The sequence below is a fragment of the Mobula hypostoma genome, chromosome 1 (genome assembly GCF_963921235.1).
Source record: "Mobula hypostoma chromosome 1, sMobHyp1.1, whole genome shotgun sequence".
In the NCBI taxonomy this organism is placed as follows: domain Eukaryota; kingdom Metazoa; phylum Chordata; class Chondrichthyes; order Myliobatiformes; family Myliobatidae; genus Mobula; species Mobula hypostoma.
The window spans coordinates 173,273,885-173,299,129 of record NC_086097.1 but is presented as its reverse complement, the minus strand read 5'-3'; the positions used below and the strand labels follow the sequence as shown (position 1 = coordinate 173,299,129).

Genomic DNA, 25,245 nt, shown 5'->3' with positions numbered 1-25,245 from the left:
CCTGGAACACCTGGACAGCAAAGATGCATACATCAAGATGCTGCTTATTGACTACAGCTCAGTTTTCAATACCATTAATCTCTAAAAACTAATCAATAAGTTCTAGGACCTTGGCCTCAAGTACTCCTTATGCAATTGTATCCCTGATTTCCTCATTTGCAAAGCCCAATTAGTTTGGATTGGCAAAAGCATCTCCTCAATGATCTCCATCAGCACAGGTGCACTACAAGGCTGTGTGCTTTGTCCCCTGCTGTACTCACTTTACACTTATGACTGTGTAGCTCAACACAGCTCCAATATCCTATTCAAGTTCCCTGATGGACACCACTGTCGTAGACTGAATCAAAGGCAGTAATGAATCAGCATATAGGAGGGAGATTGAAAATTTGGCTTAGTGGTGCCACAACAGCAATCTCTTACTCAGTGTCAGTAAAACCAAGGAGCTGATTATTTACTTAAGAAAAGGAAACCAGAGGTCCATGAGCCAGACCTCATTGGCGGATCAGAGTGGAGAGTGTCAGCAACTTTAAATTCATCAGTGTTATTATTTTGGAGGACCTGCTCTGGACCCAGCATTTAAGTGCAATTACGAAGAAAGCATGGCAGCGCTTCTATTTCCTTAGGGGCTTGTGAAGTTTCAGCTTGCCATCTAAAACTTTAACAAACTTCTATAGATGTGTGGTGGACAGTATATTGACTGGGTGCTTGGCTGCCTAGTATGTAAACACCAATACCCTTGAATCAAAAATCCTGCAAAAAAGTAGTGGATACAGCCCAGTCCATCATACTGCAGGTAAAGCTCTCCACACCATTGAGTACATCTCCAAGATATGCTATCACAGGAAAACAGCATCCATTATCAGGGTCCCTTATCACCCAGGCTATACTCTCTTCTCATTGCTGCCATCAGGAAAAAGACATAAGAGTCTCGCGACTCACACCACCAGGTTCTGAAGCAGTTATTACCCCTCAACCATCAAGCTCTTGAACTAAAGGGGGTAACTTCACTTACCCCATCATTGAAATGTTCTCACAACCTATGGACTCAGTTTCAAGGTCTCTTCATCACATTTTCTTGATACTTATTTCTTATTTTTTATTATTATTATTATTTGTTTCTTTTTGTATTTATGTAATTTGTTGTCTTTTGCACACTGGTTGAACGCCGAGTTTGGTGCGGTCTTTCATTGATTCTGTTATGATTATTAGTCTGTTATGGATTTAGTGAGGATGACTGCAAGGAAATGAGACTCAGGTTTTTATATGCTGACATATGCAGTATGTCCTTTGATAATAAATGTACTTTGAACTTTGAGTAGTGGAGAATGCTTATGCTGTTGGATGAGGCATCGACATCAGTCAAACAGGTTTCTTTGACCTGGAGTTTGAGCATAAGTGCTGTTCGAGTATTACATCATGCTCCTTAACTGTGCCTTGTAGATAGAGGGAAAGCTTTGGGTTTTTAAGATATGAGAGAATCAGTGTAGGTTTTGCTTTATGTAGTGCAGGTTGCTTCACTGACAGAAGAGTTGTGGCAGAATTGACTGTTCTGCATTGTCAAGGAACATCCCCACTCTGACCAGGAGATGAAAGGAATGTCATTAATAATGCCACAAAAAGACTGCAGCTGCAGCTTACAAAGGAGCTGAAGGAACTCAGCAGGTTCGGCAGCATCTGGGAGTGGCTCATGGTCCTCTGGTTTCCTCATCCTATTGTCAATCATCATTTCTTTGCTGACATTGAGTGAGAGGTTGTTGCTATGACTTCACTCAGCTAGATTTTTTATCTCCCTCCTGTATGCTGATTCATCACCACTTTTGATTCAGCCAATGGCAGTGGTGTCATTGGCAAACTTAAATATGGCATTGGAGTTGTGCTTAGCCTCAGAGTCTTAAGTGTAATGTGAGTAGACCAGGGGACTAAGCACACAGCCTTGTGGTGCACCTGTGCTGATGGTGATTATTGTGGCCAACCAAACTTGGTATTTCTTTACACTCAGGCTTTGGACACCTTTCTGAATATTTTCAGATTTGCTTTGCAAGCCATTTCTCTTTCGCTAAAATTCTGTGAGATAGTTTGGCATGTTAAATGTGTTTCGCTGTTGGTCCTTTGTCGTTGCTATTTTCTTCCTTTCATTGTCATAATTCAACTTCACCAAATAAGAAAATTTCTGTTAATACCACATTCAAATATAATCAAATCCATCTAATCCTCATTTGTCATTTTATTTATTATTATGCATACTATCTAAAATATATTGCACTTTGCCACTAAGAACATAGAAGCTTTACAGCACTTGGTGAAATCAGGCATGCTCTTTTGTAATTCATTCATCCTTAATTAAATAATTATCTACAAATAGCAGAATTTTCCAATATTGCAGCTGTGAATCATGCTGCAGTTTTGGTCTGTTTTGAGGTAATATAAATGCTTGTAATCTTTCCTCCTTTCCCCCCATTACAAGAAGAGAGGGAGATGGGATGGCTCAGGTGGGGGATCTTGGTTGGCACGAAGTAGTGGTGCTGGACACAGGTTTGTTTTCCATTCTTGGGCCTTCATTGCTTAATCTGGCTTGAAGTTCACCCCAGCAATGGCCAACCTTTAAGGTGCCATAGATGCATTCCTGAGAGTCAAGTTCGTTATATCCCTCAGGAGGTCGTAAAATTGTTTAGACAGTTCAAATGTGCATTTCTTAAATGGAAATTACGTGGTGGATTGCAGCTATTATAGTTCAGAAGTATATCAGGTAGAATATCTAGTAGTCTTGTGAGCAGCCTGCAAAACATGCCATGTATCTCCAGCAACATCTAGTTCACTGCTGCATTGCTAAGACATTACCAACACAACACCTTGAGCAAATTTTAAAAGATGAAGAGTGTTTCATATTTAATATGGAAACAACACATCCACATCTTAGGAAAGTAGAAGCTCATTGAGAGGACTCAGCAATTAAATGGGTACACCTTGGAATAATGGATGGTTTCCTTTTGTTGGAAAGTTGTCGAGAAGATTCACTAGATGATGCTGATAACTGAATTTAGGATGATTCTCCTATTCATTATTGTGTAAATAATCCATAGGTGGGGGTTGGGTGGCAGTGGGCCTGGAGGGATCTTCTCTAAAATGGTTATTTAAAAGGTCAATATTTTGTTCCTTGTCACTTCTTAGGCGATGCTTTTCCCTGGACCATCAGTCTCAGCCAATTCAGTGTGTACACTCTACTTGGCAAGTTGAAGTCTTGTAACCTGGTGGAACCCTTGGGCTGCACTTCGACTCTGGCCGTCACTTCGCACAAGATGCAAGCCTGCAGCTCTGAGACGAGACATTCTTTTGTCGTCTGCCTGCATGTGGACCTGGAGTCCCTGGAAGTGAAATGCTCAAACCCACAGGTTGGTGTTAGGGCAGCTAATTGATTTATTGTGAGGAAAATAAGAAATGACTGGCTTTAAGTTAATTTGCCTTGTACTTTATAGGAGAATCCTTATTCCATTAAACATCTTAAGTCTCTTTTGAGCTTGGTGACCAAGATCGGGGAGAAAGATTAGTTTACTGCTTTGATGTGCTCTCAAGTTTTTTGTAATTTAGACTTTTCCAAAAAAAAATAGTAACTGCAGTCTAAAGTGCATCTTAAAGCTGATGGAGTAAAATGAATTACAGATGTGCCATTTTGAAATGTATTATGTAGCAGAATTAACATGTAGTAGCTTTGAAAATGTCCACTGGAGCTGCTTGTTCAAAGGTTTGTAATAACTTTGCACAATATGTTTATAGATCAGCATTGTAACATTAAAGAGATTTAGGTTTTAAATAATGTGGACATAAGTTCCTGGAATTCGATTAAATTAATCAAATGCATTACATATAGTGATGGAATTTTCTGCCAAGCCTGACATTCATTTTTATTCTGTTACGAAAAAAATTAAGTCTGTGGACAGATGTATGGGATCTTGCTTACCGCCACAAAAGGCATTTAATGGTATTTTCTTTAAAACTATTTGCCTGTTAGGTGGAATACATTGTTTTTCTTGTTGCAAATTGGTCTGAAAAGGAGATTTGAATTTAGTTCAGTTTGATCAGTATAACCCAAATGAGCCATTTTATAATTCTCAATCGTTTACTGTTGGATGCACTGCTAATATAATTAAACTGTTTTTATTTTTAATATGTGCATTTCATATCATAAAAATCACTTCAGTTTTTTGTTTACAACATGGAAAACTGCCTCTTTTCAACTCACTAATCACTTGATTCTCTCCCTGATAATGTTTATCATGTTGCCATTGAACATGTCCCTATGTTAGAATGCAGCATCACCCTGTACACTGAGTAGTTCATTTTTATATAAGTTTGGACTTTCAGTCCTCTGAATGTTAAGCCTTAACCGTACTTTATGAATTAAGAGGATTTGGCTCAGTTTCAGCATTGAGTAGTTCACTTAAGTTACTTCACAGAGCTTTGGTAAAATCAAACATTAGACAGTTGGTTTCTCAGTATACACAATTCTACTAAGCACCTCCTCAGAATCAAAAGAAACTTGCTTCCACTCTGATTTTAATTGGATCTGGGGTGGTTCTGAGGCCAAAGTGAGAACTTCAGATTCTTCCACACATGGAACAGGAGGAATTTGATGGGAGTGGCAGGTGGGTAGTTAGCGAGGTGATGCACCCACTTCTGCAACTTACACTGTGTTGCTTGTGCTCCTGATGCAGGTCCTTGAGGTTCTCAGTGCCACCTTGGATGATATTTTCCCACTTTGAGCACTCAAAGCCAGTGGAAATGTTGAGCTTCTTCAAGGAGGCTTTGTGCAAACCTCTCATTATCTTACAACAGAGCTCGTCCATTTTAGGAATCTGGTGTTGGGCTTTAGAGTACTGTGGCCTTTTCATTATAGCTGACTGAGAATACATAGGGACTCAGTGCTAAGGATATTAGCTGACAAGAGGGCATTATCATTGGTTTACATATTCATAGAGGATTTTGCAGAGATGGTGTTGTAGTACCTTTACTATGTCTTAAGATGCCTGCTCTTCTAGTATTTGAAGCATACAAGACAGAAGCCACTGCCACCTGGTTAGTTGTGAGATTTGTCCCAGATCTAAGAACATTATTTTCAAATATCCTTTTTCTCAGTTGACCGAAGACTATGATGGTATTTTGAAGGTGGAGGTGAATTTTGGCATAGATATCTGCTGTTAGCAAGAGGTGGTTATTGACATGTGGCAAGTGGCTCATGTTTTCCATGGTCTCACTCTGACTCATTTTTTGTTCGAAGTCTATGTGATGCAGTGGTGTCAGAATGGTGGAAGACCTTGGTTTTGGAAATATTCCAAATGCTACCTCAATACACTATGTAACAAATTAGTCAGGAAAAGCTTTTCACTGTACTTTGGTATGTGTGACAATTATCAAACAATTCCAATTCTTTTATTGAATGTAAGGTTCATTCTTTCAAATGCTTTTGTGAATGAGCTTGGAACTTGCCCATTTTCCAAGGACGTGCAAATAGTGGTGTTGTCTGTGTACTGCAGTTTGACTATTGATGTTTGGTGACCTTTGTTCTTCACTGGAGTCTCAAATTTCCCTATTTGTTCTAAAGGTTAGCACCACACCCATGGGTATTTTGTTGGAAGTGAGTGAGGTGCAATGTTATGGTGAGAAAGATTGTGAAGAATGGTAGGTAAAAGACACAGCCTTGTTCGGCACTGGTTTTATCTAATCAAATTACTGTTTCCCTATCTCAGTCTCATGCCAGAGTCATCAAAGCTGGTAATCCAGTTTAGTAGTTATGATTCTTTTGGATGCAGCATCTAGATTAAGGATGTGACAGGTGGATTGTAGTAAAGCAAATTGTGCCAGATTAATGTTGAATTTGATATACACATAATTATCAGCTTTTAAATAATCTTTTGGAGAGGAAGTAACATTTTACAAATAGCAAGCTATTGGCTGATTTTGCCTGGTTCACTTCTAGTCTTGTAAAACTATCATTTTGCCCTTTATCACCTTGTAAATTACAAAAAATTAGCATATTACATTCAAATTAAACATATTGTAAGAAGTTAGGTCAAAATACAATAAATTAGACATGTAAACCTGCGCTGTTTCATTCTGCAAGATGTACTTGAGATTTTTTTAGTATTTAAGATATAAATAGTTATTTTCTTTCCTTTACCTTTTTAGTTTTTTTTACTCATCCTTTCTTCTCTTTTATTTCCCTTTCTGAATCTCTGATTCCAATACTATCAGTTTCCTTCTCCATTATCTTTTCCAGTACTTAAAACCCAGTGTCTAAGGAGAAGAACTACAAGCCCTATCATTCATAAAGATCACAAATGCTTCCTCAACCTCAAAATTCCTAATGCAAAAAAATGATCTGCTGAATAAATAAGGATGCCAAAAATATGACACTTTAGAAGATGTTTTGTACCAGAAACACTTTGGCTTAATTTTTTTTCAGCATAATGAGTGAAGACTATTCTGTTATTGTTGTAGCATTGGAAAGTTCTTTTTTTGCTTTATTTAGTTTTAAATTAATTCTCATCAGACACATTTGTTCCAGGATGCAACCCCCACTCCCCACTTCCCACCCCACTCCTCTTGCCTCTCACCAGAGGTTTTGATCCTCAAAACTGATTTTCCTTACTTCCTTCATTTTCTGTCCATTTCTCCTAACTCTCAATATTCCAATTCATTTTCACTAAGAACAGAGCAATGTACAGTGGTAGCCTTTCTACAGATGTGACAACTTCTGTGGGAATCTCAGCTTATAAAGTGAGATAAAATATACAAGCACTCTGGACCATGGCTCTGGTCATGAACCTACCCTTACTCCTGACTTTCACTGCACACCAGCTATTGATATCTTAATATTGGCCAACAGGTCAACTGCAATCCATCCTGTGGCAAACAGAACACTCTGGTGTCATGATAGAGGCTCCCAGCAGTATTAGGAAGAACACTTTATATTTACCAACACTCCCAGTAATACACGTCTGATCTTGAGAGCATTTGTATCTGTGGAAATGGACTTTGTCCAGCTCTAAAGTCACTTAATATGTTGAACACATACATTCATCATGTAAACATCAAGGGAATAGGACCAATCAAGTGTGACAGTGGAAAAGTGCGTATGGAACCAGAGGAGGTAGCAGAGGTACTTAATGAATACTTTGCTTCAGTATTCACCATGGAAAAGGACCTTGGCGATTGTAGGGATGACTTACAGCAGACTGAAAAGTTTGAGCGTTGTTACGTACCCCGTAACTGGGTTGCCAAACCAGCAGAAATGGATCACTCAGTTGGAGTCTGGAGTACTAGAACTAAGAAAGTTTTATTAAAGAAACAAGCAACGCATTAATCGAAAGGATAATAAATGCAACAGTTCAGCGATGATAAACGCACATGTGCACAGAATTAAGATAACAGCATCAATCAAGCTCTATCGTTGTCTAGGGGTAAATGACCAATTTCAAAATGACTCAAAGTTCAGTCCAGTTAGTAGTTCAGTTCGCAGTAATCGTTGCCATGGCGATGGACAAGGTGGGGGAAGAGAGACAGAGAGAACAGGAACAACTGATCATTCAGAACGGCTTCACTCACAGACCAGCGGGATGGCTCACAAGCAACTTTTGGGCGGGTCCTTGGTGATGTCACCTGAGGTCACCGACTGTGACCCCTCCTCCAGATGCGGTCGATCCTCTGCAGTGAACCCGGCACCCAGGCAAGGGCGGACACACACCGGGTTCCCGCTGATCGTACCTTTCCACCCTTGTCGTTGTCTGATGCTTCTCACCCACTCGTGAGAGGCGCACCGCTTCCAGGGTCTCGTTACCTCGGGTGGCGTGTGTGTCCTGCCTTAGCGAACCTGTCCCTTTTTATCCCCCTGCTGGGGTATCGCCTGTCCATCACTTCAACCAGTTCAGGGTTCAAAGGGGGGAGCCGCTCCAGACAGCTCTCCCTCCCACATCCCTTCATTACACATCTCCAGACGCTGCTCCATTGTTCCTTATCTCTCCTTCCCCTGAGGGCAGGTGGCAGACCAACTGCTGATGCCACTGATGCTAGCCCAGGCCAGCAAACATCTTAATTTTATGTGCATTCTCGTAACAGCGTACAGATATTAAGAAAGAGGATGTGCTGGAGCTTTTGGAAAGCATCAAGTTGGATAAGTCACCAGGACTGGACGAGATATACCCCAGGTTACTGTGGGAGGCAAGGGAGGAGATTGCTGAGCCTCTGGCAATGATTTTTGCATCATCAATGGGGACGGGAGAGGTTCAAGAGGATTGGAGGGCTGCCGATGTTCTTTCCTTATTCAAGAAAGGGAGTAGAGATAGCCCAGGAAATTATAGACCAGTGGGTCTTACTTCAGTGGTTGGTAAGTTGATGGAGAAGATCCTAAGAGGCAGGATTTATGAACATTTGGAGAGGCATAATATGATTAGGAATAGTCAGCATGGCTTTGTCAAAGGCAGGTCATGCCTTACAAGCCTGATTGAATTTTTTGAGGTTGTGACTAAACACAATAGTGCAGTAGATGTAGTGTATATGGATTTCAGCAAGGCATTTGATAAGGTACCCCATGCAAGGTTTATTGAGAAAGTAAGGAGGCAAGGGATCCAAGGGGACTTAGCTTTGTGTATCCAGAATTGGCTTGCCCACAGAAGACAAAGAGTGGTTGTAGACGGATCATATTCTGCATGGAGGTTGGTGACCAGTGGTGTGCCTCAGGGATCTGTTCTGGAACCCCTTCTCTTCGTGATTTTTATAAATGACTTGGATGAGGAAGTGGAGGGATGGGTTAGTAAATTTGCTAATGACACAAAGGTTGGAGGTGTTGAGGATAGTGTGGAGGCCTGTCAGAGGTTACAGGGGGACATTGATAGGATGCAAAACTGGGCTAAGAAGTGGCAGGTGGAGTTCAACCCAGATAAGTGTGGGGTGGTTCATTTTGGTAGGTGAAATATGATGGCAGAATGTAGTATTCTACGCAAGATTCGAACAGAAGAGGATCGTCCCGCTCCCTCTGGATGAACCGGACCTGGTGGCATCGAGATTCATCGTCACTGAGGAGGACGTTAGAAGGGCCTTCCTGAAGATAAATCCAAGGAAGGCGAGGGGCTCAGATGGCGTCCCAGGTCGGGTTCTCCGGGCCTGTGCAAGCGAGCTAGCTGGAGTGTTTGCTGACATCTTCAACTGCTCCTTGCTTTAGTCTAAGATCCCCTCATGTTTTAAGAAGGTAACGATAATCCCAGTGCTGAAGAAGAGCAAGGTGGCATGCCTGAATGACTATCGACCTGTGGCTCTGACATCAATTGCTATGAAGTGCTTCGAGAGATTGGTTTTGGCACACATCAACCACAGCCTACCGGTCAACCTCGACGCTTTGCAATTCGCCTACCAGAGCAACAGGTCAACGGCAGATACCAGCTCTCTGGCCCTACATTCCTCCTTAGAACACCTGGAGAATAAAGATGCATACGTAAGGCTCCTTTTCATTGACTACAGCTCTGCCTTTAATACCATCATTCCAAATAAACTGATTCCTAAGCTTCGGAACCTGGGCCTTAGCACTCAGATCTGCAGCTGGATCTTCAACTTCCTCACAGACAGGACCCAGGCTGTAAAAATAGGGGACAAGCTCTTCTCTACAATCACTCTGAGCACCAGTGCCCCATAAGGCTGTGTACTCAGCCCCATGCTGTACTCACTGTACACCCATGATTGTGTAGCCAAGTTTCCATCAAACTCAATATATAAGTTTTCTGATGACACAACAATTGTAGGGCTGTATCTGGGGTAATGATGAGTTTGAGTACAGAGAGGAAATTATGAACCTGGTGGCATGAGAATAGGTTGAGTGAACTTGGCCTTTTCTCCTTGGAGCGACAGAGGATGAGTAGTGACCTGACAGAGGTGTTTAAGATGACGAGAGACATTGATTGTGTGGATTGTCAGAGGCTTTTTTCTCAAGGCTGAAATGGCTAACACGCGAGGACACAGTTACATGGTGTTTGGAAGTAGGTTGAGAGGAGATGTCGGGGTAAGTTTTTTACAGAGAGTGGTGAGTGCTTGGAATGGGCTGCCAGCAACGGTGGTGGAGGTGGATATGATAGGCTCTTTTAAGAGACTCCTGGACAGGTACATGGAGCTCAGAAAAATAGAGGGCTATGGTAACCTGAGGTAATTTTCAAAAGTAAGCACATGTTCGGCACAGCACTGTGGGCTGAAGGGCCTATATTGTGCTGCAGGTTTTCTATGTTTCTATGTTTATAAACAAAACTGCTTGGACAAGAATGTATCCTTTCATAACCAAAGGAATCATAAATTTCTGCGAGTTGGGCAAGACATAAGCAGCTGTACAGCATGTAAAAAATGAGCAATGCTTACGTAGCTTCTTTGCAGCACTAATTTCCCGACGTGGAAAGTATTCCACATTTTTAATGCCAATATCCAGTCTATTTTCATCAGACTGAATATAGAGATAACACTGTTTTCAGACCCCAGTGACCACACTGCTGCAATTGACTGTGGTTGTTTTGATATGCATAATTTATGTGCAGCTATCTTCAAATTGCTGCCCTTTTTCCTGAGTAAATTGATTCTGGAAGCGATTGCTGAAGTTTGGTGAAGTTCTGATCCCTGCTCTCTAAACTGAGTATTTTCTGAGTAAATTATTTCCCTTGTATCACAGTACACCATTTGCTAGGAGCCCAGTCATTCACCTCAACATTGGCTGACAGTGTTGTCTCTTGGCATTCTGTATTTATAAAGGATTAAGGCAAAAAAAGTAATTTCTGTGTGAATAATATTATTTAAAATCACACTTGAAATCCAACATTATACCAAGACATTTGCTCAGAAAAAAATATTAAAGCATGAGAGTTAAACCTTTAAGATAGGTCCATGTTCCCTGGTGGTTGGAATCAACAAATGAAATGTGAACAGCAGAAAGTCAACATAGATTGTAAGATATTTATAACATGTATGATACTTGCACTCAGTAAAGTGATGTTGTCGCTACTGCAAAATGAGCCTTGTCACACCACATTCTGTTTAAGCATGGTAATGCAGGTGTGAATCCTCTTGCTGAGACATATCCAGCTGATTGTTTCACTTGGATTTATCCAAGTGAATGAAATAGCATTTTGTTGTTTGCAGAAAGCAGCTGATGTTGATGCACTGTCATGTATTAGATTAGAATAGATTAGATTATGAGGACACTCAGTCCTCGTTTATTGTCATTTAGTAATGCATGCATTAAGAAATGATACAATGTTCCTCCAGAGTGATATCAAACAAAACAGGACAAACCAAAGACTAACACTGACAAAACCACATAATTATAACATATAGTTACAGCAGTGCAAAACAGTACCATAATTTGATAAAGAACAGACCATGAGCACGGTAAAAAAATGTCTCAAGTCCCAATCGACTCCTATAGTCCCCAGTAGCAGGCGGCAAAAAGGGAGAAACTCTCCTGCCATAACCCTCCAGGCACCGACAACTGCCAACTTCCGATGCATTGGAAGCACCCGACCACTGCTGACTGAGTCTGTCCGAAAATTTCGAGCCTCCGACCAGCCCCTCCGATACAGCCTCCCGAGTGCCATCCTCTGCCGAGTGCCTTCGACCTCGTCCCGGCCACCAAAACAAGCAAAACCGAGGACTCAGAGGCCTACTCCTCTGGAGATTCCAATTACCACACAGTAGCAGCGACAGCGAAGCGGCCATTTCAGAAGTTTCTCCAGATGTTCCTCTGCGCTCTCACGTCTGTCTCCATCAAATCAGAATTGTGCACGGTACCCTACTTAACAATTACAAATATCATTCCGGAGCGGCCGCGCGCGCTGCGTCGTGCTGCCATCTTAATGCTAGTCAAGTTGAGTTTATTTTCATATGCTCAAGTGCATGTATGCACAGGTACAATGAAAAACTTATTTGCAGCAGCATCACAGGCTCACACCAACTGGTACACAATATTAGTAAGAAAACCATAAATTATACAAGAAAAACAATTAAAACCAAAATTAGTCAAAGTTCATTGTAGTACAAAGTGATCAAAGTGTTCATATTGTTATTATACTGAAGTAGAGATTGGGGTTGTGCAGGCTGGTTCAAGAACCCAGTTATTAAAAGCGAAATAGTTGTTCTTGAATCTACTGGTGTGGGACTTATGGCTTTTGTACCTCCTGCCCGATGATAGACATGGTAAGATGGCATTGCCCGCATGATGAGGATCTTTGATGATGGTTATTTCCTTGATGGTGAAGGATGAGCCCATGGAATATTGGGCTGGGTCCACTGCCCACTGCCCTCTGCAGTTTCTTAGGCTCCTGCGCATTTGAATTGCCATACCACACCAGTGATGATTTGGTGCGTCATACCAAAGGTGGTGAATACTTATGTAATTAATTATTTTGTGTTTTATATTTGTAATTAATTTAGATCACTTTGTAGAGATCTGTTTTCACTTTGACATGAAGGAGTCTTTTTCTGTTGATCAGTGTCAAAAAAGCCAAATTAAGTCCACTGTGATTCAATGTTGTAAAACAATAAAACATGAAAACTTCCAAGGATGTAAATACTTTGTATAGGCACTGTAGGTTATCCGATATATTGATGCCTAGGAATTTAAACTGCTTACCCTCTCTACTGCCGATCTACCAATGTATAGTGGTGCATCACCCCGTCCTTTCCCTTCCTCAAATCAATAGTCATATTTTGAGTTTTATTCATACTGTTTTACTGGCATTACTTCAGTTTTCTCGTGAAGCTCCCTTCCTCTGGACCTTGGAACTCTACAAATGATTATGCATAGTTGTATAGCTCTACGTTGTGATGTTTTTGCAAAGTTTTGAAGCTTAAAATAAAGCAATCCAGTTGTAAGTAACCACCCTAGTGGACCAGCAGAATTTTTAATGCATTTTACTTGTTGGCAAGGTATAATTCTATCACATATTCCAAAATGAAATGCTTGAATAGTGTAGTGCTCAACACATAATGTTTTTGTACAGCCCTACAGATATCTGAAATTATTCAGGCATTTGTAGAATATGTTAGGAATTTCCCTTACTTATTACTTTTCTCTGATTTCATGAACAACACAAAACTGACTCTAATTTTAGATGATGGCGTTGGGTGTTGAGCTCATTTCCTGAATAATTAAATACGTGGTTGAAAAGAAAAATAGTTTTGTTATTTCTAAACATTCAGTAATGGTTGAATTTAAAATAATGGATAATAAGAATTAAGTGATTGGGGTTATCAAATTGCATTCAGAATATTATCCAGCTGTACTGAGCTTAAATTGCAATTCTACTCAAAACACTTCATTTGAAATATGAGCTGTCTTATTTATTTTTTGCTAACTTCCAGTTGAATGGAATTCTGCAGTCTGTAAAATTATCCATAAATACAAAGTGTACAGCATGGAAAAGGCCTTTCAGCCCATTTAGCTTGTCCTGGCTTTTACGTATAAGCAGTTTTGGAGGCTTCTCTTTTAAGCCTGATGTTTTTCTTTTTCTCTTTTACATAGCTATCCAGGCTGCTACTGAATAGAAAATATAAATGTCTTCTCAACGCCTCATCCTGGTGCATTCCAGATTGTAACTATTCTTGCATAAAGAATATGTTCCTCATTTTGGTTTTGGTTCTTTTCTCAGAATTATCATTCTGTGTCCAGTGGTCCGTGACCATTCCACCAATGGAATGATTTCTCTCTTTCAGATATCAAGAGGGAGATGAAGATCAAATCATCTGTAGAAATATTAAGTCTTGGAATAATATGATCTGTATTGATTTTCTCATTCTCCCTCCTAATACATTAGGTTGTTGCAAGAAAATGTGTTTTTAAAGTTTTTTAGTGTGTCTGCTTTCTTCCTGTACTCCAAAGGCTAGAAGTACATAATACCTTTTTGCTGTTGAGGAACGAGACTTTATGTAAAAATTTTAACTTTGCTGTATGTGTGTGTGTGTGTGTGTGTGTGTATATATATATATATATATATATATATACATACATACACTCACTTATATGTACAAGAAGCATACAGATACAAATACCTACAACTCTGATTCACAATGCATAGAAGGAAGCCTATCGTGTCTCTGCCAATGCTGAATAGTTCAAAAATTACTCCACTTTCTTGCACATGGTGTTGCAGTTATTTTCCCCTTTGGATATTTAACCTTTGAAAGATTTGTCTCCTTCAGGGAGCCATGAAACAAAGAAACCCAAGAGAATCCACTTAAAATAGACCACCAAACACCCAATGTGCATAAACAAAACAAATTACGCAAACAATAAAGGAAAGCATATAATATTCCGAACTAAATGAGTCCACAGTCACGAAGCCAGTCAACACTGCAGCTGATGCAGGAGCCCATTAATTGCAGGCCAAAGCCTCAGTTCGGCACGGAGGTGAGTAAACCTCAGGGAGCAGTGAGCTAAACTGGGCTGTCCGTTGGCTCCGGCCCTGACAGCTAATCTTTTCTTTTTTTTTTGTAATTTATTTTTTATTGAAGTTCATCATCAAACAAACATTTCCATAAGATGTATTTCAGATATTGTACATACATATCACATAGTCATATTTGCCACAAATCTCCACATAGTACTTATCTGAGGTATACACTTATAGAAGAGAGGAAAGAAAGAACAAGCAAAGGGAGAAAACTATGTACAAGTACAGAGTGATCTTTTTTTTTAATAACATATTCATTGATTTGTGAGAATAAAATCAGGCCTGTGAGGTGTTATGTAGTTAAACCATTTTTCCCAGTATGAATCAAATTGTTCCAACTGACGATTAGTAGATGCTGTTATCTTCTCCATTTTGTAAATGCCCATTGTAATTTCCATCCATGTGTTTAAAGTTGGGCTCTCCTGTGATAACCATTTCCTGGTAAGAATCTTTTTACCAGCCACCAGCAGTATATTCATTAAATATTTATCTCTTTTCAACTATTCTTGAGGTATATACCCAAAATATATGGTCTTACTTTCTAAGGGTATTTCTACATTTAAAGATGTCTTGTAGGGCATTGTGTATCCCACTCCAATAGTCTTTGATAACGGGGCATTCCCAGAAAATATGATAATGGTTTGCGTTTTGATTTCCACAATTTCTCCAGCAAACAGGGAGGATACTATCATAATGGGATTTCTGAGAGGGTGTAGCGAAATATCTTATCAAGTTTTTCCTCCTGAACTCCGTCCATTTCTGTGAACTGGTACACTTCGATTGATACCTCCATATTATTGTCCATTCTTCCTCAGATATTATTATCCCTCCTTTCTTCTCCCATTTTGTTTTAATGTATGAAGATGAATGTGTTTTAAGATTTGACAAACCCTTATACATGCTTGAAATTATTCTACTACTGTACCGTTATCTGAATTTTCTATATAGCTCTATCAAACATGTACTTGCCTTGGTTACATTTTTAACCGACCTATGAACGTACTGTTGCATCTGTAAATACCGATAAAAGTTTTGTTTTTCTCATAAGTGTTTCTCTTTGAGCATTTCAAAACTGAACAGCTTTCCTTCTTTCATTATATTGCAAAGAACTGTTATTCCTTTAGGTGTTCAGTCCTTAAATCTAGCATCCAGTTTATTCGGCGTAAAATCCGAGTCATATGCACACCATTTAAGAATTGCAATATTAGATTAGATTAGATTATGAGGACACGCAGTCCTCTTTTATTGTCATTTAGTAATGCATGCATTAGGAAATGATACAATATTCCTCCGGTGTGATATCACAGAAACACAGGACAGACCAAGACTGAAAAACTAACAAAAACCACATAATTATAACAAATAGTTACAACAGTGCAACAATACCATAACTTGATGAAGAACAGGCCATGGCACAGTAAAAAAGTTCAAAGTCTCTCGAAAGTCCCACATCTTACGCAGATGGGAGAAGGAAGAAAACTCTCCCTGCCATACCCGACCACAGTCCAACTCTGAGTCGTCCGAAAACTTCGAGCTCCGATCAGCCCTCCGACACCAAGTACCGAGTGCCATCTCTGCCGAACACTTCGACCTCTGCCTCGGTCGCCAGCAGCAGGCAAAGCTGGGGAATCTGGGGCCAGCTCGATCGCACAATAGCAGCGGCAGCAAACCGGGCATTTCAGAAATTTCTAGATGTTCCTCTGTGCCTTCTCACGTCTGTCTCCATCAAATCAGAATTGTACACGGTACCCTATGTAACAAATACAATATTATTTCACCGGAGGGCTGCGTGTGCTGCATTGCGCCACTGTCTTCTCCTCCCGCCTAATGTCTCCCTCTAGTTTATATTCTTTTATAATAGTTTTCCATATTTTAAGAGTCTGTTTCACCCATGGGTTATCAATAGTATTTAAGTAGGCTGTTATCAGCCAAAATTGCCTGTATGGGGATGGGAAATATCCCCTCCACAATGTTTTTCCATTGAGCGTCTATGATGAGTTGCACCAACATATCACAGCTCTCAACTGTGCTGCAAAATAATAATCTCTAAGAGAAGGTAGGCCACATCCCCCCTTTTCCTTGGCTAATTGCAAAGTTTTGAGACAAACTCCAGGCCTTTTACCTTGCCATATATATCTTGATAACATTTTGTTCCATTCATTGAATTGATTTTGATTAATCTCTATTGGTAGGGTTTGAAAGAGATATAGTAGTCTGGGCAGTATATTCATTTTAATAGATTCAATCCTTGAACTGAGACTAAAAAAAAAGGAATTAGGTTCCATTTTGTTATATCTTCCTTAATTTTTTTATATACAGGCTGATAATTGCATTCTGATAATTTTGCCAAATCTTTTGGCATGATGATGACCAAATATTTGAAAGATTCTGTTTGCCATGCCCAGGGATATCTACTTTCAATTTCCCTTGGTGGGCTATAGTTATAGGAAAGTAATTGGGTTTTAGCTATGTTGATCTTGTATCCTGATAATCGACCATATTGTTCAAAGGATTGCATCAATTTAGGTAAAAAGTATGTTGGTTGCCCTAGATAGATCAAAATGTCATCCACGTAACAGGCCAGTTTATGCTCCGTCCCTTTAATAGTAATTCCCTTGATATCTTCATTTTGTCTGATGTATTGAGCTAATGGTTCCAGATATAATGCGAAGAGTAGCGGTGATCATGCACAAACGTATCTCGTGCCCCTTTCTAGGGTAAAACTATTTGATAAATATCCATTGGTTTTGATCCTAGCAGTAGGGTTGTCATATAGTGCCTGTATAGTTTTAATAATTGTGTCATTGAAACCAGATCTATGTAAAACACTGTAAAGAAAATTCCAATTAACCGAATCAAATGCCTTTTCAGCGTCCACGCTTATCACTATTGCTTCGATTTTATTTTTTTGTATATGATCCATAATGTGAAGTGTCTTTCGTATATTGTCTTGTGTTTGGCATTGTTGTATAAAACGTGTCTGATCCTTATGTATCAGTATGGGTAGAAACTCTTCTAAATTGTTTTGCCATGATGGAGGTAAATAATTTATAATCTACATTAAGAACAGATATTGGTCTAAGTGACCCATATTCCATTTTATCCTTGCCATCTTTTGGTATAGCTGAGATTATCGTTTCCTTCCAGCTTGGTGTCCTGACGAAGGGTCTCGGCCTGAAACGTCGACTGTACCTTTTCCTAGAGATGCTGCCTGGCCTGCTGTGTTCACCAGCAACTTTGATGTGTGTTGCTTGAATTTCCAGCAGCTGCAGAATTCCTGTTGTTTGGTGGCATTTGTGCCTTTTTTAGAGCCCAGTTCAGTGTGGGGAGTAAGACAGGAATTAACTCATTTTTAAATTCTTTGTACCACTCTGCCATATACCCATTTGATCCTGGTGACTTGCCTAATTTAAGCCTACTAATTGCAATTTTTAGTTCAACTTCAGTTATGTCAGCAGTCATCATTCTATTTTGTTCTTCGCTTAAAGTGGGTAACTCTAGAGAATTGTGGAAAGCATCAATATGGGTTATGCTTCCCCCTGGAACTTTGGAATATAGAGTTTTATAAAACACTTCAAAAGCTTCTTGAGTTTCACTTAGTTTATTTTTTTTTTCATTTTTGTTCTTGGATCCCTAATTCTATGAATTGTATTTTCTGGTATCTTTTTTTTCAGTTTCCACGCTAGTATTTTCATAGATTTAGATCCACTTTCATAATGTCTCTGTTTCAGAAACATTAAATTTTTCCTGATTTCTTGCAAGGCCAAACTATTAATTTCATTCCTAATTTTTAAAATTTACTCTAATGTATCCTGTGCCAAATTCAATTTGTTTTTTTTCTAGTTCCTTCAGCCTATTCTGTAATTCCTCTAGTGTTTTATTCCCTATTTTTTTCTTATATGAAGATATCGCTATAATTTTCCCTCTTAAGGCAGCCTTCAGAGTATCCCATAGAATGGGAGGTGAAACCTCTTCATTATCATTGAATTCTAAGGAAAGACCAATTTCTTTTTTAATTCGTTCTTTAAAGTGGGGGATCATTGAGTAGACTTGAATTTAGTTTTCAAATAGTATTCTTTGGTTGTAGGTCAAAATCAACAGATAATTACATAGGTCACTTACATCTATTGTTCCAATTCCACAGGTGTTTATTTTGTCTTTGTCTTTTCCAAATGTTATGAAATAGTCTATTCTTGTACGTACAGAAGGGGGGTAGAATAATGAGTGTAATCTCTTCTGTCAGGGTAAAGGTCCCTCCATATATCAATTAGACCAACATCCTCAAAAAGTGTATTAACTTTCTTATGTAAGGATTTTGTTTCATAGGTTTTTCTATTGGAAGAGTCTAACTTTGGTTGAAATTGTAAATTTAAGTCTGCCCCACATATCAGGAGACCTTCTGTTTTTGTTACCATAATATTAGTAATTTTCTGAAAGAAACTAATGGCACTTCCTGGGGATGCGTATATATTCAATAGAGTAACTGAATTTCTGTCTATATTCCCCCTTACCAGAATATATCTGCCTTCCTTATCTCCCATTTCAAATACTTTTTCAAAATTTAGCTTGCTTGAGATAAGAATAGCAACTCCTCTCCTATGTCCTGATTTATATGAGGAGAAAAACAAATTAGTGCAGCCCATTCTCTTTAGTTTTCCATGCTCATTATCACTTAAGTGAGTTTCTTGTAAATATACTACATGGGCTTGTTCTGTTTTCATTTTGGATAGAACTTTACCATGTTTCATTGGATTTAATAGCCCATTAACATTAAAAGAAATGAGTTTTACTTTGTCCTTAGTCATGTGTATTTATCTGTCAATATATCATTGAAATTAGCAGAATAAAACTTAATTGATCTACTCTCTGAACAAATAAGAAGAAAGAAACACGAATAATTTAAAAAAAGGCAACAAAGGTGTGATTCCAAGGCTGAGGTCTCTAGCAGATGACCCTGGGTTGAGCTAGAGGAACTGTCTAGCTGTGGGGCATAGCCACTCCTACCTGTGAGTTGAGGGCCCCCATTGCAGTACCCATAAAAGTAAGTGTCTATTACACAGAAAAGATTTCCCTGTGTATTCCTCCCATATATATATATATTCTCATTTACGTGGCGAAAAAGGAAGGTAGTGCACCCGTGGCTGACAAGAGCAATTAGGGATAGTATCAATTCCAAAGAAGTAGCATACAAATTAGCCAGAGAAAGTGGCTCACCTGAGGACTGGGAGAAATTCAGAGTTCAGCAGAGGAGGACAAAGGGCTTAATTAGGAAGGGGAAAAAAGATTATGAGAGAAAACTGGCGGGGAACATAAAAACGGACTGTAAAAGCTTTTATAGATATGTAAAAAGGAAAAGACTGGTAAAGACAAATGTAGGTCCCCTGCAGACAGAAACAGGTGAATTGATTATGGGGAGCAAGGACATGGCAGACCAATTGAATAATTACTTTGGTTCTGTTTTCACTAAGGAGGACATAAATAATCTTCCAGAAATAGTAAGGGACAGAGGGTCCAGTGAGATGGAGGAACTGAGTGAAATACATGTTAGTAGGGAAGTGGTGTTAGGTAAATTGAAGGGATTGAAGGCAGATAAATCCCTAGGGCCAGATGGTCTGCATCCTAGAGTGCTTAAGGAAGTAGCCCAAGAAATAGTGGATGCATTAGTAACCATTTTTCAAAACTCGTTAGATTCTGGACTAGTTCCTGAGGATTGGAGGGTGGCTAATATAACCCCACTTTTTAAAAAAGGAGGGAGAGAGAAACCGGGGAATTATAGACCGGTTAGCCTAACGTTGGTGGTGGGGAAACTGCTAGAGTCAGTTATCAAGGATGTGATAACAGCACATTTGGAAAGCAGTGAAATGATCGGACAAAGTCAGCATGGATTTGTGAAAGGAAAATCATGTCTGACGAATCTCATAGAATTTTTTGAGGATGTAACTAGTAGAGTGGATAGGGGAGAACCAGTGGATGTGGTATATTTGGATTTTCAAAAGGCTTTTGACAAGGTCCCACACAGGAGATTAGTGTGCAAACTTAAAGCACACGGTATTGGGGGTAAGGTATTGGTGTGGGTGGAGAATTGGTTAGCAGACAGGAAGCAAAGAGTGGGAATAAACGGGACCTTTTCAGAATGGCAGGCGGTGACTAGTGGGGTACCGCAAGGCTCAGTGCTGGGACCCCAGTTGTTTACAATATATATTAATGACTTGGATGAGGGAATTAAATGCAGCATCTCCAAGTTTGCGGATGACACGAAGCTGGGTGGCAGTGTTAGCAGTGAGGAGGATGCTAAGAGGATGCAGGGTGACTTGGATAGGTTGGGTGAGTGGGCAAACTCATGGCAGATGCAATTTAATGTGGATAAATGTGAAGTTATCCACTTTGGTGGCAAAAATAGGAAAACAGATTATTACCTGAATGGTGGCCAATTAGGAAAAGGGGAGGTGCAACGAGACCTGGGTGTCATTATACACCAGTCATTGAAAGTGGGCATGCAGGTACAGCAGGCGGTGAAAAAGGCGAATGGTATGCTGGCATTTATAGCGAGAGGATTCGAGTACAGGAGCAGGGAGGTACTACTGCAGTTGTACAAGGCCTTGGTGAGACCACACCTGGAGTATTGTGTGCAGTTTTGGTCCCCTAATCTGAGGAAAGACATCTTTGCCATAGAGGGAGTACAAAGAAGGTTCACCAGATTGATTCCTGGGATGGCAGGACTTTCATATGAAGAAAGACTGGATGAACTGGGCTTGTACTCATTGGAATTTAGAAGATTGAGGGGGGATCTGATTGAAACGTATAAGATCCTAAAGGGATTGGACAGGCTAGATGCAGGAAGATTGTTCCCGATGTTGGGGAAGTCCAGAACGAGGGGTCACAGTTTGAGGATAGAGGGGAAGCCTTTTAGGACCGAGATTAGGAAAAACTTCTTCACACAGAGAGTGGTGAATCTGTGGAATTCTCTGCCACAGGAAACTGTTGAGGCCAGTTCATTGGCTATGTTTAAGAGGGAGTTAGATATGGCCCTTGTGGCTACAGGGGTCGGGGGTATGGAGGGAAGGCTGGGGCGGGGTTCTGAGTTGGATGATCAGCCATGATCATAATAAATGGCGGTGCAGGCTCGAAGGGCCGAATGGCCTACTCCTGCACCTATTTTCTATGTTTCTATGTTTCTAAAAGGAGTGAATGAATGAATAAAAAAAATTGAGTCATTTAAAATCCACATTATAGTAAGTATTTCTTGAGATAGGTATAGCACCGCCTATTTTTGCTTCAGTTTAGCTTAACAACAGTTTTAAAGTTAGCCAAACCTTATGGCTCTTCTGGAGGGGGTGAGGGCTGTCTTTGGAAAACTCACAGTCTTTTCCTGATATTCTTCTCTTGCCCACCTCCTGTCCCCTGCTTCCTTGGTTCTCTTACTATTTCCCAAGCAGACTGGGATTACTGCTCAGCCAGGCTTTCCCTTGGTTTGACCACGCGAACGGGCAGCCCACTGTTCCTCATGTCTGTAGTCGCCTCTTCCACTGTCTGATACAGTTGGGTCCCATCTTCATAAAACACTCGTGGTTTAGCAGGGTATGGAGTTTGGAATCTAATCTTCCTTGCTTTAATAGTCGCTTTACTTCAGAGTATTCTTTACGTTTCTGCAGGACCGCCAGGGGGTAATCTTGATCGAAATATATTAACTTCCCTTTCAAAAACACCCTCTTCTTTCCCAAAACCCCTCGTAGTATCTCCGCCTTGGTATTGTATCGAAGGAATCTAATTACTATTGAGTGTAGCTCATCTTCTCTGTCTCCAGTAGGCCTCAGGACGAGTGCACAATGTGCCCTCTCAATTTCAAGTTCCATAGTCTAGGGAATCTCCAGCACGTCCCGCAGCAACTTTCCTACAAACTCTATCATAGACAAACCCTCCGCTCCTTCGGGAACATTGTGTATCCTGATATTTTTCCGTCGTGATCTTCCCTCTTGGTCAAGCAGTTTACTTTCTTGTTGATTTAATATTTTTATCGTCTTACTTAGTATTCGTTCCATGTTTTGCACGCGATCTTCCACCTTCTCAGTTCATGTCTCTGCCGCTGCTATTTTTTGATTGACATTGGTCAGCTCTGACGATATCATTTAGTTGCTGTTTTATATCTTCTTGGAATCCCCGTATCTCTTCCAGAATTTTTATCATATTTGCTGCTTCGCCTGAATGAGGCCCATCGTCATCATCAGCCTCGCTACCACATGTTCGGTTAGGAGAGCTGCTCGTTGCATCCCTCTCGTCCATAGGCTCCACAGTGATGCTTTCTTGATCTCCATTCTTTTTCCCCATTCTCGCCCCCATTATCAATTCAGATATTTTCGTAAGATCTTATATTTGATGGATTAACGGGGCAAAATGTGCGTTTTTCTGGAGGAGCTATTAATTTAAGCTGCCATTCTGAGCGATGACGTCACCGGAATCGACAGCTAATCTTTTCAATATGACCCAGCGGTTGAACTGTCCAAACCTTGCTCGTGGACCTGGGCCCTACTACATTGATAGGCTCTCAGACCCAGGCCCCGCTGCCTCAATTCAGCCCTTACCCAATCTTTCCAGTTCAGCACAGTGCTTGTTAATGAAACCTTGGGGCTTTCTTTGCTCCTGGACCTGGGCTCAGCCCTCCACACCTCAATTCTGTCTCACCTCTTCTCGCCCTACCTTGATTCTGCCATATCAAATGGCATCCAAGTCTGCTCCAGCAATGGCCAAGCACTGGCTCACTCCCTACCCTTGGGCCTGGGCCCCACTGCCTCAATTCCATAAGACCATAAGACATAGGAGCAGAATTAGGCAATTTGGCCCTTCAAGCCTGCTCTGCCATTCAATCATGGCTGATCCTTTTTGCCCCTCCTCAGCCCCACTTCCCTGCTTTCTCCCTGTTACCTTTGATGCCGTGTTCAATCAAGAATCTATCAAGCTCTGCCTTAAGTACGCCCAACATTCTGGCCTTCACAGCTGCCTGTGGTAAAGAAATTTTCCCAAATCTCTGTTTTAAATGGATGCCTCTCTATCCTAAGGCTGTGCCCTCTTGTCTTAGACTCCCCCACTATTGGAAACAGTCTTTCAACATTCAAAAGGTTTCAGTGAGATCCCCACTAAATTCCAGAGAGTACAGACGCAGAGCTATCAAATGTTCCTTGTGTGATAACCCTTTCATTCCCAGAATCATCCTTGTGAACCTCCTCTGAATCCTCTCCAATGCCAGCACATTTTTCTTCGATGAGGTGCACAAAACTGTTCACAATACTGAAGGTGAGGCCTCACCAGTACCTTATAAAGCCTCAGCATCACATCCTGCTCTTGTATTCTAGACCTCTTGAAATGAATGCTAACATTGCATTTGCCTTCCTCCCACTGACTCTGCCTGCAAGTTAAACTTTAGGGTGTTCTGCACAAGGACTCCCAAGTCCCTTTGCATCTCAGATTTAAGATTTTCTCCCTGTTTAGAAAATAGAATTTCATTTGTCACTTCCTTGCCCATTCTCCTAATCTGTCTAAGGCCTTCTGCAGCCTACCTGTTTCCTCACACTACCTGCCCCTCACCAATCTTTGTATCATCTGCAAACTTGGCAACAAAGCCATCTATTCCATCAGCTAAATTATTGATATACAGCATAAAAAGTGGTCCCAACACCGACCCCTACGGAACACCACTAGTCACTGGCAGCCAACCAGAAAAGGATCCTTTTATTCCCACTCTCTGCCTCCTATCAATCAGCCAATGCTCTAACCATGCCAGTAAGTTTCCTGTAATGATGTGGGCTGTTAACTTAATAAGCAGCCTCATATGTAGTACCTTGTCAGAGGCCTTCTGAATGCCTCAAAAATATTTTTGTCTCCCCTGATATCCTGTTGACTGTATAGTTGTTTTTCTTATCATTTGAGTAAGTTGCTTCCTTTATTTTATCACGCTTATTTGCCCTGTGTGTTAAACATAATTACTTCACTTTCTTTTTTGACAGGAATGTGTAGGGTAGAGAATATATTTCTCTTTCTAAACACCCAATCCCTTTCAATGTCTCACTGTTTTCATATGAGTTTTTTTTTTGCATATTGATAGTAGTGCAGTGATGTTAAATGAAAAAAAAAACAGAACTAGAGTCAGGCATCTTTCCTTCCACCATCTTCAACAGCAATTCTATCACCAAACACATCTTTACCTCCCCACCCCCCCACTCTCTGCTTTCCACAGGGATTGTTCCCTTTGTGATTCCCTTATCCATTTATTCCTCCCCACAAATCTCACTTCTGGCAGTTATCCCTGCATGCGGAAGAAGTGCAACACCTGTCCATTCACCTCCTCCCTCACCTCCATTTGGGGCCCCAAACAGTCCTTTCAGGTGAGGCAACACTTCACTTGTGAACCTATTGGGGTCATCTACTGTATCTGGTGCTTCTGATGCAGCCTCCTCAACACTGGTGAGGCCTGACGTAGATTGGGAGACCGCTTTGTTAAGCAGCTTCACTGTATCTGTAAGAAAGCAGGATTTCTCCGTGACCAACTATTTTAATTCCAATCCCCATTCCCATTGTGAAATGTCAGTCTATGACCTCTTCTAGGAACTAATTAAGTATCCATCAACCTACACTTTATATATACCCAGTACTTGTCCTCCACAGCTATCTGTTTGAATGATTTCCACTGATTCACCACTCCCTGGCTAAAGAAATTCCTCCTCATCTCTGTTCTAAAGGGATGTCCTTCTATTCTGAGGCCGTGCCTCCAGTCCTAGACTCTCCT

The 25,245-nt window shown here is 40.5% G+C and overlaps 1 protein-coding gene across 4 annotated transcripts in view; it reads left to right on the top strand.

Moving 5' to 3' along the window:
• The window catches only part of LOC134352539 (intermembrane lipid transfer protein VPS13B-like), a 1,085,891-nt gene that overhangs the window by 674,982 nt on the left and 385,664 nt on the right, over window positions 1-25,245 (top strand). For all 4 annotated transcript variants that reach the window (XM_063059809.1, XM_063059800.1, XM_063059806.1 and 1 more), the window contains exon 24: window positions 3,169-3,389. In XM_063059809.1, the coding sequence (XP_062915879.1) occupies window positions 3,169-3,389 (221 nt within the window). The remainder of the gene's footprint in view (window positions 1-3,168; window positions 3,390-25,245) is intronic.